Here is a 15,666-nt window from a genome sequence, read left to right as displayed (position 1 = left end):
CGTCAACGATCACTTTGTCCTATTTAAGTGATTTCTTGACTGATAACAGGCATGGCAATAATCAGACCTGGGTGTGGCTAGAGAAACTGAACTGAGGTGTGATAACAGTTAAGTTATGTCACAGGTTGGTCAAATGGGTGGCACAGCGGCTCGGTGGTTAGCGCCGATGCCTCCAAGCAAGAAGGACCTTTCTGGGTGGAGTTTGTATGTTCTCCCTGTGTCCGTGTGGGATTTCTCTGGGTACTCTGGTTTTTCACACCACTGTACATTTGTTTGTATTTAATAAGAAAAACAGAAATTAGTCAGTCAAAAACACTTTTATTATAAGGAATGGACAAGCATGACATTGAATACAAACTAAGAGATGAATTTGGCAGAACATGATCAGTTACTCTGGATTTTAATGAAATTACACACATATAAAGGCATGAATGATGAAGAAATACATCTCCTTAACAACTGTGACGAGTTCAAACCAGTAGAAAAACTCAAAAAGTAGTTTAATGCTGTTGGTTTGTGGGTGGTGTGAGATGAGGGGGCTGCATGTGTAGTGTCTCATGGAATGAATGGTGACTCTGCTACAGATCAATCAATGACTTTGACACAAAACAAATAAGGCAGCGAAGGTCTGGAGGCTCCCTCTGAACACACAGACACACACAACAAATACTGGCAGTGTATTCAGGGGATTTAGTGCAATTAGGGTAACGGAGGGCACAGAGTCCTGTTAATGTTGGTGTTAAATGATTTCACCGTCACAGCTGTGGCCTTTAGCTTACTACTAATTTAGAAGCCTCCCTTTCTTCTGGTCAAGGCACCCTCCATGATTGAGAGAGAAAACGACTTGCAGTTGTAAGACCTGGAGTCCTGAGCAGACACTCAAAAATCTAATAACTGTACAGATGTGTTTGAATGTGTGTATGTCTTGTATTTAACTGTGGTGGCGGCCCAGATGTGAGATCACAGTTTGGGTTGGCTAGCCAGCTTAATCTTCAGGTTCTCTGCCAGCTTGTCCAGAAACTCAAAGGTGTTCAAGTAGTCGGCACGGGTCACACTGCAAACAGAGGCGAGAGGATCAGAAAATAGTTAGCACACTTTTATTATTATTAGGTTCTCACAGAGGAAAATAGATCGCCACTGTCTGAGTTTTAAAATTCTACCCTATTTGAAATCGGTCTGCCTTATACACTTTAGGGGAAAGTTAAGATATTATTCTCTTTGATCTCAAATGTGTACACACTACAAGACTGCATCATACACTACAGGATATTATTTAGATTACTGTGCCAGATCATGCAGCATTAAATGCACCACCTGTTGTTAACAATGTGAACTAAATAGACTGCTAAAAGTAAAGTGTGGAGACGCTCAGTCCAGTAGGTGGCGGTAATGCACCAGCAACCACCTTTGTCAGGCCAATAAAACCAAAAGAAGAAGCAACTGAACTCTCCAACTCTGAAATGCTTCAAAGTGGAAATGTTTGGCCAGTCTGAGTAAACACAGTGTTTTTAGTTTTCAGTAGGATTTCACTGGAGCTGAATTTTTAACATTTGTCTACAGTAGCATGATAGCTGACATTAGCACATTAGAGGTAGAGATGGGCAGATGAAACTTTTGGGGCTTCAAAGACAGTGACAATCATTGTCCTCACTTGAAAGTATTATAAAATTGTGAAATGTCAATTTTCAAGTATACTTTTGAATATGTTGTGCTCTTACTATTTATTACTTAAAACATGGCTTAGATTGATATGGCAGATTTGAGTGGAGTGATGAAACACTAAAAGGTTTCTGAGAAGTTCTTATGCAAAGCTGTGAAGTCAGAGGGGAACATCTAGCAATTTGGGTCTCGTTATAATGAATGAAGCACTGCAAATGATTCAAATCCGTCAGTGTTTCATTGTGACATATGAAGCCTCAAACATCATTGGTCATGTGATCACAGAGATTTGATACGAGCCCCAACACCGTGCTTTGAACCAGTCTGTTTCAATAAGAGTGAAACAGGTTTTGAAGCCTCAGTGTCAAATGTCCCATCTCTACACAGAGGACCATGACCATTACATCTGCTGCTCCGTGTCATTTTTTTTTTTCTAATTTGATGTTTTGAGAATTTATGTTTAAGCCTACAGTTTGTGAGGTTAAAGTGTGGATCTGTAAAAAACCTGACAGTACCAGATAATGCATCACATATGTTTTGGTGAGTGAGGTCCACATAATATGTCTGCACTAACTATAAGGAGTATACGGAATGGTAAATCTGGGATCTGAGCCCAGCTTTACATCACATGTTTATGAAGTGCATCTTTATTTATTTAAGTTCTCTTTAAACGTTGTCTGTGCATGTATGCGCTAAACGATTAAGTTAAGAATGGATAAATGTTTGCTTGTTGTGGAGAATTAATACCAAAATAAATTAGTCAGTCAAATATTGTTTTGTCTTTAGACAAAGTCAGTGCAGAGATAACAAATTAAAGAGGGGGTGTGGCTGTGGAGTATCCTGTGTCCTAGGCTGTGTTTAGGAGGCACAAAGCAGCATCACTGTTTAATCCATGTGGACTGTTACTTGTTAAATAGAACATTCATATAGATAGCTACGACTTTGCACAGGATCAGACTCTACCAAATATGAAAGGAATGAGTTGAAACCCCTAATGTAACACAATCCTTTGGAAATACAATAAATGTGCAGTGTTTAACATGTGTGACTAACTTTGAGAGGCCTTTGATGCAGATAGCCAGATCCTTGGTCATGAAACCAGCCTCGATGGTTTCAATGCAAACGGCTTCCAGTGCCTCAGAGAAGACTCGCAGCTCTGCGTTGTTGTCCAGCTTGGCCCGATGGAGGAGACCTCGCGTCCATGCAAAGATGGAGGCTACAGCAAACAGATGCACGATAGTGAGTTACATTATAAACATTCTCAGAATGTCTGGCTTCTTCCTTTACAGTCACATCTGTCTTCCTACCGATGGGGTTGGTGGAGGTTTCTTTTCCCTGCTGGTGTTGCCTGTAGTGGCGGGTCACGGTGCCGTGGGCAGCCTCTGACTCCACTGTGCGTCCATCAGGACAAATCAGAACGCTGGTCATCATACCCAGAGAGCCGTACCCTGAACAGAGTCACAGAAGATGTAAAATGAGATGTAAAATCTGCAACCTCATCTCATCTTCCGTACCGCTTAATCCTCACTAGGGTTGCGGGGGTTGCTGGAGCCTATCCCAGCTGGAAGAGGCAGGGTACACCCTGAACAGGTCACCAGCCTATCACAGGGCTAACACAGAGACAAACAACCATTCACACTCACACTCACACCCTAAGGTCAATTTAGAGTCACCAATCAGCCTAACGAGCATAAATCGAGTCTTTGGAGGTGGGAGGAAACGGGAGTACCTGGAGAAACCGTAGACACAAGGAGAACATGCAAACTCCACCCAGAAAGGCCTGACCTGCACTCAAACCTTCTCGCTGGAAGGCATCAGCGCTACCCACTGAGCCGCTGTGGCAAAATCGGCAACCTGCTTCATTATAATATATTTTAATAGATTTTGAGTCTGGTATGGGGCGCGTTTCAGCTGATAAAGAGAAGCTCTGGATGTTAGAGGTTGCACGAGTTCTGATTTTCTGAAGTTACGTTAACACCGTTGACAGCATCACTTATAAATTACAGTAGAAAGAAATGCTCTGCAACAATGCAATAAATGTTGTTGACCTGAATACATGCTGTAGTTGGATAGGATAGTGTAGCAGGTATTTCTCTGAATTCTTCTCTATGTACTGCAGCTAAAGGTTTAATAACTTTATCAAGTAGTTGATGTACAGTCTCCTTCTCTCTGTTACCACATGACGTTTGGTGAAGTTGTTAACTGACTGTTGTCTAGAGGATTTGGACCGTTCCTGTGTTAGCAGATGTCTCTGTTAGCAGTAGTACTTTTCCTGTATTTTAGTATTTGCTGGAGCATAACCAGTTCCTAACAGAGTGTCTCCAGACTCCAGAATAGGAAGTCTGTCTGTCTTATTTTCAATACAAATATAGTTCTTTTCATCACTTTTAATACAACTGTAGGTTTAAATGTTTTCAAACCAACCTTGTGCCACAGAGTCAGACTGCACATCTCCATCGTAGTTCTTGCAGGCCCAAATGAAGCCTCCCTCAGATTTCATGGCCTGGGCCACCATGTCATCAATCAGTCTGTGCTCATACCAGATTCCTTTGGCCTCAAACTGAGCACGATATTCCCTGAGACACACGAGAATGTGGACAACACATTTTGGTTCCAGTCTACAGTATGTCTGGTACAAGAGTATGTATGACAGTATTTTAAAGTTCTTACTTTTCGTAGATCTCCTGGAAGATGTCTTTGAAGCGGCCGTCGTACTTCTTCAGGATGGTGTTCTTGGTGCTGAGGTAGAGAGGCCAGCCTTTGGATATACCCATCTGGAAGGAGCTGTGGGCAAAGTCCCTGATGGACTTGTCAGTGTTGTACATTCCCAGAGCTACACCTCCTGTGCCTGGACAGACACACCAACAAAGATATGAGTACATTCACATGGATTGTAGAGCAGTTAAACAAACAAATGCACACATACAACATGCAAAACATGGGGCGGCTGTGTCAGTAGGTGGAGCAGGTTGTCCACGAACTGAAGGGTTAGCGGTTCAATCCCCAGCATGTGCCATAAAAGCAAGACCATTTACAGACATGTCAGTGGAGAGTGACAAATGTGAGAAATCTTTCACTGAACCATTTAAAATCTCTTTTAGTTCAATCTGCTCTGTTTACACTGATAAAACCATAACAGGAGAACAGAGCTGAAAGGCAGAGATAATCCACCTGTTATTTGACCAGTTACAATATGAACACAATGAGGAAATTGTGTTTGTTTAAGAGCCTTTGTATGGTCTCAGTCAAGTTTAGATATGTTGACTAAGACTATGACACATTCATGATATTTGATATGTCCACTCAAGTTTTTTTCTCCCCACAATCTAATACTGGTCTTTTAAAATTGAGTCCTAAGCTGATGATCCCCTGTAGATTCCTGAAGTCTGTTCTTGTCTTCTCCTACAGTCGACTGGATTGAGTCCAATAAATCTTTCTGTTAAAGTACTGTAGTAGGGATGCACTGATCCTCCTTTTTCATCACCAATACCGATATCGGAGGTTTAGTATCGGCCGATACCGATACAGAAAAACAGTGCGGAATTATGGTAACAAATGGTAAGTTTCATTGTGTGGGAAAAACTGGGATCATTCTTTTGCGCAAGGCAACATCAGACTTGAGTAAACATTTCTTTCCTATTTTTTTTTTTTTAAACAAATAAACAGATATAAATGTACTGAATTACTTATTTAATAATTGTGCACCAGTAAAACAATCTTAACCATAAAAATATAACAAGTGTAACTGGTTCAGTCAGTGCAATTAGGGATTCAAAATCCAATGTAAAAAAAAAAAAAAAAATAAATATATATATATATATATAAATAATAAATAATGGAGCTGAAAAAAAAAAACAATAGCTTCACTGGCTTGGTTGTTAGACTTTCAAAATAAATAGCAATCAGCTCTTAATATAGTTTAGCGCAAATGGGAATTAATTACCAATATGGATCACCGATACCCGATCTACAATTTTCTTCGATATTGGTACCGGCGCATCCCTATGCTGTAGTGTAGAGAGGCCAGATCGTACCCATAAACTCCCTAAACCTCTTTGGAACATTTCTCTATTTTTAACTACTAAATATCAGACTTAGCTGAAGCAAGGTACCGAGCTGATCATTTTAAAAATGCTTAGATTGGTAACTGTACTGATCAGGACACTCCTATTTGATATTTTCGTTCTTACAGACTTTTTTATTTGATGTTGATATGTCAAATGAGCTGTGGTGACCTGTCACCTTCATTTTTATGAATGTGGGACAACACTGGGGCTAAGTAGGTCTAAGTAACATCCACATGAAAGAATACCAGGTCCAAAAGTTTCCCAGCAGAACACTGAATTGTCAGAAGATGGTCAGTGTTATTTACTTCTCCTGTCAGTGGTCATAATGTTCTGGTGTATTCTGTGTGTGGACAGTTTAATGCAGATCAGAGAGGATTTCTGACGCCTGATCCGATAAAAGGTTTGAATGTACAACAAGCTTCTTACCCTCAAACTCGTGAACAACAAATTTGACTGGCTCTCCCTTTGCAGGAGTGTAGGTCATCTCTACTTTCCCAGGCCCAGGCACGACAAAGTCTGTGGCTTTGTACTGTGGAAGGGGAGAAGAAGGGTTAATATTAACAAGTAAAAAGGATGTTTGAACTCAATAAACATCGGGTCCAATAAAATGGTGTCAGATCAAAGTTCAAGATGGTCACAAAACATCTAGAGCTAGATTAGCCAATGGGACGTTACGTAAGCAGCCCTCGGACATTTCTCCGCTGTGAGGAGAGAACTATTGACTTTGGCACAGATCCACAAGTTACACTGTGATTTAGTTTAGTGACGCTGCCTGCTGCTGCTGCTGCTTGTTCAGGCTGTAGAGGCCGTAAACAGTGGTCCAAAGGACGGCTGACGAAACATAATTATTGACCAAGTCCATTCTGGCAACCAAACGGGGGTTTGATACAAAAAACACCCCCCTGAGTGGTCAACATATCATTGAGGTTTTCTGGAAAATGATACCTCTCATGACATCTCTGTCAGATAATAATAAGTTATAATAACTTATACTATACGTATTTTTTTTAAACTTTAACTGAACAGAGTTTACTCAATTTAAACTGTAGCCTTTGTTTTTAGCTGTAAGCATTTGTCCCGTCACAAGCAAATTAAAGTTTCATCTGTTTCCAGGATACCTGATCTCCGTGTGCGTGCCTGCCAATGATGATGGGCTTGACCCAGCCAGTCACCAGGCGAGGGATGTTCTTACAGATGATAGCCTCCCTAAACACGGTCCCCCCCAGGATGTTACGGATGGTCCCATTGGGCGAGCGCCACATCTGCTTGAGTTTGAACTCCTCCACGCGATTCTCATCTGGCGTGATGGTAGCGCACTTGACGCCCACGTTGTAACGGCGGACCGCCTCCGCTGCCTCAACCGTCACCCGGTCGTCTGTTGCGTCTCGGTTCTCCATGCCAAGGTCATAGCTGAGCGGGAAGACAGAATACAATAGAAAGAATCAAATACAAGGTATGTATTTGGACTAAAAGGGTTCATGTGTGTCTGTAAAACTAAATTTTGGGCAACCAATATGGGTAAAAAGGTTTTGTACACTTCAAAATGTTCTACATTTCTGCATAAATATGACTGAAATGTTCTGAAAGTAGACAAAGAGAATCCAATCAAACAAATGAAACTGAAATATTATACTTGTGTATTTGTTAATTCAAGGAAATGAGACATGACATTACATATCGCTGAGGTGCACCTCTAGGATTATAAACTAATTTCAAGGCCAAATTAGAGTCCACCTGTGCATCAATGTAATGAGACTCAGGAGTCATTCAGTTCCTGGTTTAGTTGGTTTAGTTGTTCATTAGTTGTATGATGGCAACAGACAAAAGACAAAATAGTTGTTGTCACTCAAAGGGCTGGAAAAGGTTACAAATCTCTAAAGAGTTTGGAATCCACAGATCCACAGTCAGGCAGATTGAGAACAAATGGAGGAGATTTAAAATGACTGTTCCCCTTCACAAGAGTGATCCACCAACAAAGATCACTTCATAATAGTCTGAGAGGTCCCAAGGGTCTATTTCCCTCAACTTCCCAAGGACTTGTGTGAAGATCAAGTGATGTTCTGACATATTTTTATGTGCAAATGTGGACATTTTTAACAAGGTGCTAAAAGGGAAGAAAGATATCTCTTTGGTAATCAACAACCGAAAAACTTTTGTGCCACATAATTAAAAAAAAATATATGATTCATAGCTGTGTTCATTTGTGTGATTTAAAGTTTGAGAATGACCACCAATGAGACACAGACAACATTTCAATTATGCAGCAGAGGCATGAGACTCAATAAATAATAAGCACTCTGTTGCAAGTAAAAGAGGTGATTATACACGCCACAGTGCACACCATTTAACAGCAGGCCTGGAGCGAGCACTGACCGAGCTCTGAAAGTAGGCTTATGCCAGGGTTTTCATCTGGGTTGAAGGCTGAAGTACAGCGGCTGTGATGTGAAACATATTTACTGTGTCAAAGGACACGGATTGAAATGAGTGAACAGTGAAAGAGAATGTGATCAAACTCCTGCCGGGGCTGTGGAGCTCCCGCTCTGCCACTAACTTCACTCTGTTCCTGCTTCAGGTCAAACTGATGGTGAGGAGGAGATAAGTAGAGGAACACAAAGACAATAGAAACAAGGAATCCACTGTGCAACAGCAGCTGATCTACTTCCAACATGACTGGAAACTTGCTGTACTAGTTGGAACTCGAGGAACTTTGCTGCTTTCACAAGCAGGTGAACGGGCAACACATAGTTCACCTGAAAACAAGCTCACTGTGCTTATCACTCCCATCCAGCATTAGCCTATTAGCTTTATTTAAATGCAGCCCTGACCTTTTACCCAGTTTCTTGCAACCCATCCCCCGAAAGCCAACACCAGGCACAACAATGTGCAGCTCAACAACGGACAACCTACTGATAGAAATGAGTGAGGAGGGAGGCAGGCGTAGGAAACTGTTTAAACAGGTTTGCCAGGAATGTTTAGTAGGATCATTTATTCACTCTCCAGAAACTCTGCACATGCTTTGAGTGTCCTTAAAAAAATGCACGCACACCTCACTACTTATATGCCAATACAAACTTTACTAAAAGCTAAAAATGATTTCTTCTACAAATTGTCTGCTTTGTCCACTCAACTGACCTGTGACAATCTGTTAATCCAAGAGATGTTTAATACTGGAAGACATCTTTACAGGAACTCTTAAGCTTGAAGATATATATCAGAATTAAAGATAGACACATAAGAAACCTGAGCTTTGCATAAAGGCCTTGCAAATACTGAGCAAAGTTCATGTAATAGAGAAGACGAGGAAGGTCAAATGAAGAAATAAATAAATAGGTCTGACAGATATTCAGTATTCAGGTGGACAACAACAGGTTAAAATGGTTATTTAGGGAAATATTCTATCAAATGTTTAATGATCAGTTATGTTTTAGTTTGATCCAACAGCACAATAAAGCTTGAGTAGGTTTTAATAATGTCTGAAAGACATTTTCTCATAATTACAAAACTTACATGCAGCAGAAATCTGTCATTTAAGTTTGCAGTTTTTGCAGTTTTCTGATGTTAAAATTTAAATATGGAAACTGCATTGTCTTCTCCCTAGGTGAGATAACGACACCCGTAGAGCAGAGTCTTTGTGTGTTTTTCTAACAAACCAAAATACCACAATCAGAAAATCTCACAAAATCCAGTCAAACTGGAAATACCCGAGCTACCCAGAAACTGTCACTTATTTCTATTTAATTCAATTTCACCTAAATACTGAGTGCAAACACCCCTGTATAAGCATGGTGTGTTGCATTCGGCTAATTGTGTCATAATTGTGCTGTGTGATACTATTCTCACCTGTGCAGGTCGAGCTCCAGGTACGGGAAGATGAGCTTCTCCTTGATGAGCTCCCAGATGACCCGAGTCATCTCGTCTCCCTGCATCTCCACAACAGAGCCGGCCTTGATCTTTGGAGACATCTTAGAAAGAAAGAAGACATAGGGACATAGGGAAAAGAACGATAAAGAAATAAATCAAAGAGCGTTAGATCTACATTTCTACCGGTTAACATTATTTTAAAACGAGGTAACTTTCTTTTATTCTTCACCCGACAAAAGTAAATGTTTTATACACATATCCTTGAAGGAGTGCAGGAGTGTTTCTCCAGTGATTCATATACACATTAGAGTTTAACATTTTACATATTTTTCGTGCAGTTTTAGGAAACATGTATAGAATCACAAATTTTCATGTTTCCCAAACTGAACAAAGTTGAACAAACGTGCCATGTGAAGATTCAAAAACTCCAAATTACTTCAAAGTACTTGAACTTTGAAAAGTTTTAGTTGTAAGTCAATCTTTCAAACGATGACAGTTAAAAAATAATAATAACAATTATTTAATTCATTCATAAAAAGCAGTGTCTGAATTGTGACTCAACTTCCATTTCCTCCCCCTCTATATAATCCTCTTAAATGTGCAACCAAAGCCTGCAACAAGCGGTTATTCTCACATTATAAAATACTTTAATGCAGTTTTTTCTCTCATGAAACATAAATGTCAGGTTTGCAGCTCTTGCACAACTTGCAGAATTTTCTGCCACCTCATGTGAACATGGAAGGGTGTTCCTAAAGTTACATAAGTCTGCAGAAAGAGGCTGATCATGGCATGATGGGGAGGAGACTGCTGGGGGAGCCGAGGGCGACGAGGATGTATGCGAGAAATGTAAACCAAATACATGAAACATATAAAAGTCCTGAATGATCCATCACTAACAAAACAGGAAACCAGGAAGTAACTCTGTGAGGCTCCTTGAAGGCCTTAATGTCTACACACTCTGGCTATACACCACTATATATGAACATTTAAATGAGTCAATATGTTCAAATAATTAAATGCCACTTATTGTAATTGTGTCGGATTTATTGAGTTGCAGCCTTCGTTTTCTCAGTAAGACTGCGGCTAGCATTTGTAGCAACACATTTAGACGTGTACTGAGAACCGATCCCAGTCCACTTCCATGAACGTGGCCATTTTTATATTTTACTTGTTTTCGAGTAACTACAATTTCATAATACGTTACAAGCGCCTACCTTATTGAGTATAAAGGGTCGAGACACAGCCAGCGACGAGATGAGGAGGAAGCGGAATGATGTCTTCTCGAGCTGACAGCGGGTCAGAGGAGCTACAGGAGCCGGCTTCCCCCTCCAGGACTCTTCAGCCCAATCAGAGAGGAGCAGAAACGACTATAGCCAATCAGAGAAGCCCACACAGCGGGAGGGGGCGGGGATCTAGAAATACAGCTCGCTGATTGGTCATAGTTGTAATTCGCTTAAAATTTAGATTTTATTCAGCCGAATGTCCACATGGTCCACACCACATACTGGATACAGATAAAAGAAAAAAATAAATAAATAAATAAATAAATATGTGTCTGCCTGACAATTATTTCATTATTACGCATTCAAGTTCTACTCAGTAATTATACGCATCAGGGGAGGGTCAATTACTTTATCATGATTTGTTCTAATGTAGCCTTGTAAAATTTTGTTACTGGTAGGACATTTAAATAACCTAAATCGAAAGAACGTTTAATATATTAAGATACAATTTAGAATATTTAACAGTTACACTGACTTTAGGATGGTTTTAATATTTTTTGCCTAACAAGGGTCACATTACTCAAAAGAGCATACCCTCCACGTACAAGTGGGCATGAAAAATCCTGGGGTAGAGGGCCCCACGCCAATATTCTTTCAGGGGGCTCAAAATTCCTAGCACCTGCCCTGACTGGACGTGGTATATCTTTAAAATTTACATTAAGTTCTCTGTTTATTTACAGGTTTATTTTTATATGTATGTATTGATCTGAAATATCCAGCAAGTAGTGTAATTTAGAGAAAGATCTGTGGGGATGGGGTCACTTAGGGGTTTGGAGAAAGACAATATACAGGTGCTTTGTGTTGTTGTTTTCATGTATTTGTGTTGTCTTAGTTACTACTCATAATACGATCAGCTGTTATGAATTTAATAGAAAGGGGTTGAAATTATATATTTTTTTACTACTCTTTTTATGCTTTGTTTTCTTTTGTTTTGTCTATTTATCTCTCTGTTAATGCCCTAGAATTTATAATGCATGTTAATGTGAGTAGATATTAATTTTTAATATAGTTTTTCGTACAGTTGACACAGTACATGATGATGTACACCTGCTTTCTCAGTGAAAAATAATAATAATAAAAAGATGGGATACACCTGGTCACAGATAGAAAATTGATCAAGTTCTCTGGAGGTCCCTTGTCGCTGGTCTATATATTAGTTTACAGTAACATAGGACAAAGAAATCTCACATTTCAGAGGCTCTAAAAAGGGAACATTTTTCTATTTTATCTTATTCAATTTATTTGGTCCTCTAGTTTATTTTAATATTTATTCTAATAATCATCTCACACTTCTTTGTACTTCTTAGGGAGTGTTTAATGTCACCTCCTACATCCAGTTTCTGATCAGAATCCAAACCTGAATTGCCACCAGTTCATTAGGTACACCACAGAATGCTTTCCAACTTTACACTCCACTATTCACGAAGGTCCTGGTATTCTGCTTTGAATTAAAAACAGCTTAACAACAGGATCATCCAGTTGAATTGCCCTCTTTCTGATGTTGTGTCTGTATCAACTGAACATTAGAACACACGAGTGTACTTAAAGAAGTGACAAGTGTTGCTCTGTATGCAAGTGTGTGATGAACTCATTTATTTTCTGGAAATTTTTGCATGGTCACAAGCCCATTTTATTAGGTTAATCCCTCCTAGTTCCCTTCCTACATGGATATGATGCAGAGTTTATTAATTTATTCTCCAATTTAAAAAATCTGGTGTTGATTTGAATGGAAGAAAGAAGCTGGATGTGTTACTGAACTTAGCAACACTGGCCAAGAAAAAGCTTGTTGTTAATGTATTCTCTCTTTTAAATGATAAATTAAGTTTGTAAAAAAGAAACTAATGCATAAATCACAGAAAGTAACACTTATCTGACCAGGCTTCTAACACATGATCATCAGAGCCGGAGGTAGATAATGGAAGACTTTCCCCTGCAGCACTGTGACAAACTTTAAGTGGAATTCATGCAGTGGTGCAAATAAGATCAATTTTCCTGCAGCTCCAGGCCTTGCTGATCATGTCATGGGAAGGCCTGATTCTCATGTGTTGACCGGTCACTCTGCTGCTACTAATCTGCAGCCAGCAATTATCATTTAGCTGATATAGCTGAATGTGAGGATTGCTGCAATTTTCACATGTTTGCTTTCAGCTGAATATGTTCTTAGGATTAATTGATTAATAAATGTAATAAATCATTGCAGCCTCAATTGATGCATGTAGGGTCAATAGAAACAACAGAATGAAGACTGAGTTGTTGTAGTATTATCCTCTGCCTCTGCTGCGCCAGTCTGAAACCAGTTGAAGCTTATTTCCTTCCACAGTATTGGCAGAGCGCAGGGGCGTAGAACTGGGCGGGGACACGTCCCTATCAACATCCAGCCACTGGGTCGTCACTATCAATACAATACAACCGCTGTCCGTTTAGTTATTAATTACGACACACAAAGGGTTAACAGTCGACCTCTGTCGCGTTAACAGTTCCGACTCTGGCCTAAATATCGCTCTCCGATTGGCTCTCCCAGTTTCCCAGTGACATGCGATTGGCCGTCCCCGCTGTCACTCCATCTGCTTGTAACGCTACTTCTTACCTGCTGCTAGTGGGCTAGAACAGGAGGCGACAGTGGATTTATCCACAAACGTAAGTGTGAGATGTCAAGTCAGCTTGACGAATTGTAATATCAGTGATGTAATTTACATTTATATTTGTATTTGTTCCTGTTTTCATGGGTGCGTGTGTCCTTTTTAATTGATGTCATGGAAAAGAAAACTCGACATAAGACACTTATTTTGGAGTCAAAGTGTAAGTTAATTGAAGGGTATATAACTGTAGTGGCTTAATACCAAAGAGATACACTTTTTTTTAAAAAAAAAGTTATTTTTTATTTGTACTCTCATGTATTTGTGTGGAAGAGAGCAGCTGTTCAAACGAGCATCTTGAAATTTTCAGGGAACAAATTACAGTAGTAATTGTGTGAAAGTAAAGGCCTTTTTTGCTCACGCAACAACTGTACCATCAAACTTGATCTTTGTATGATCATTGTATCCCTATTCTGTTCATATATCATGCATCAACATATTCTTGTCACCAGACAGGAGTAGAGAGGCTGAGTAGTAGAGTAGAGAGATGGAGGAGGAGAAAGCTAGAGGAGATAGAGGAAGAGAGGCTGGAAGAAATGGAGGAGGAAAAGCTGGAGGAGAGCCCAGAAATTCACAGGTGAGGCCAAATAATGATGGATATGTTAGTCTTGAAATTCATCATTGTGACAAATGTTAATGTGATGATGATCTGAATAACAACCAGATGACACTAATCTACTTGTTCAAAGGTTCAAATGTTACTTCATTTATACCCCTGTAATCTTTCAAGTTGCCTCCTTGTCTTTCATTAGTCTGACTATGAGCATTTGCTTGATTGATCAGCTCAACGTGAAATAATGTTTGCAAAAGCAAAAAAAACCCCTCAACTTTCAGGAGTGCTGCCGTATCCCAACCAATGTCAAAATCAAACCTACTCCATTGGCTAAGTGTTTTTTTTTTTTTTTTGTTTTTCCGCTCTGATTTAAATTTGTGCAAAGAGCAGTTATCAAGTAACAAGGTGCAGAAATTATGTATGTACAAGGTGAGTGAATGTTGTCAGGTTTGCTTTATTTAAATTCTGATCTGTCTTTGCCATCTCATTAGTCTGCTAAAAAAATTTTAAATAAAGTTTTCAAATCTAAAGTAAAACTTTTCGAGGAAGCCTTTTGTGCAAGCACAAGTAGTTTGCATTCCTATAAAGTGCACTTCATTTATCTTATTCTGGCTTTTCTATGCTTTTTGAACCTCACTACAACATTTAGTAAGGCCAACATTTTATATGATGAAATACTCAACCTGCTCTGCACAATAGGATCTAAATTTACTCTTGTGAGTAAATAAGTAATGTCAGTTCAGTATGATCACCCTGCTCCCAACCTCCACCTGCTGCGCTCTGCATGGTGCATCCACCCCATCTCCTCCAGGAGCCCATTAAAATAGTGCAGACTGCAGGGGTGACAGGGCAGCCTCGGTTTACTGTAAGAATATATGATTTTACTGATCTAAATATGAATATGTACGTTATTGAAGCAATCTATAATTACTTTAAACACTGCCAAAAAAAGTTGTACACAAAAAATCCATTGAAAAAAAATCATGGAATAACCTGGTCATTTAGTATATTCAGGGAGTCAGCTGACTTCATTCTTTGGTCAGAATGTTGCTGAATCTAAACCTGAGCAACTGCAGCAACCTCAGTCCCGTTTAGATACCCTTATCAGTAATGTAGGGGCACCACAGAGAACTGTTTTATCTCCTTTCCTGTTTCCTTTATCTCCTATCTCCTTTTCCTGTTCACTCTCACACCTCTGATTTTCCGCCACCTGCATAAGTTCTCTGATGACTGTGCAGTGGTTAGGTGAATTAGAGATGGACAGGAGGTGGAGTATAGGACACTGATCTCAGACTTTGTGGAGTGGTCCCGGGCAAACTACGTACTCCTGAACGTGGACAAGGAGCTGGTCATTGACTTCAGGAGGAAGAGGACATCAGTGGAGCCCATCACCATCCAGGGCCTGGAGGTGGAAGTGGTGGACCGCTACAAGTACCTGGGAGTCCACATGAACAACAGACTGGACTGGAGGGACAACAGTGATGCTGTGTACAAGAAGGGCCTGAGTAGACTCTACTTTCTCAGGAAGCTCCAGTGTTTCAATGTGTGCAGCGAGTTTGGTCTTTCTACCAGTCTGTTGTAATGAGTGCCCTGTATTTTATTCAGGG

The 15,666-nt window shown here is 39.9% G+C and overlaps 1 protein-coding gene across 2 annotated transcripts; it reads right to left on the bottom strand.

The window, feature by feature from the left end:
• Positions 1-298: 298 nt before the first annotated feature.
• On the bottom strand, positions 299-10,916 carry idh1 (isocitrate dehydrogenase (NADP(+)) 1). 2 transcript variants are annotated; one of them, XM_047601395.1, is made up of 9 exons: positions 10,802-10,916; positions 9,567-9,688; positions 6,845-7,136; positions 6,153-6,255; positions 4,330-4,507; positions 4,084-4,235; positions 2,967-3,107; positions 2,713-2,875; positions 299-1,054 (listed from the first exon to the last, which is right to left on the bottom strand). In XM_047601395.1, exons 2-9 carry the CDS (start codon positions 9,686-9,688, stop codon positions 961-963), a joined length of 1,245 nt encoding a protein of 414 aa, XP_047457351.1. In that variant the 5' UTR covers positions 10,802-10,916; the 3' UTR covers positions 299-960. The 2 variants fall into 2 exon arrangements, with proteins under 2 accessions (XP_047457351.1, XP_047457352.1); XM_047601396.1 differs by having other exon boundaries at positions 9,567-9,695; positions 10,801-10,910.
• Between the last annotated feature and the right edge of the window lie 4,750 nt (positions 10,917-15,666).

This window comes from Mugil cephalus, chromosome 12 (assembly GCF_022458985.1).
Source record: "Mugil cephalus isolate CIBA_MC_2020 chromosome 12, CIBA_Mcephalus_1.1, whole genome shotgun sequence".
Classification (NCBI taxonomy): Eukaryota; Metazoa; Chordata; class Actinopteri; order Mugiliformes; family Mugilidae; genus Mugil; species Mugil cephalus.
This window is presented reverse-complemented; position numbering and strand designations above follow the sequence as displayed.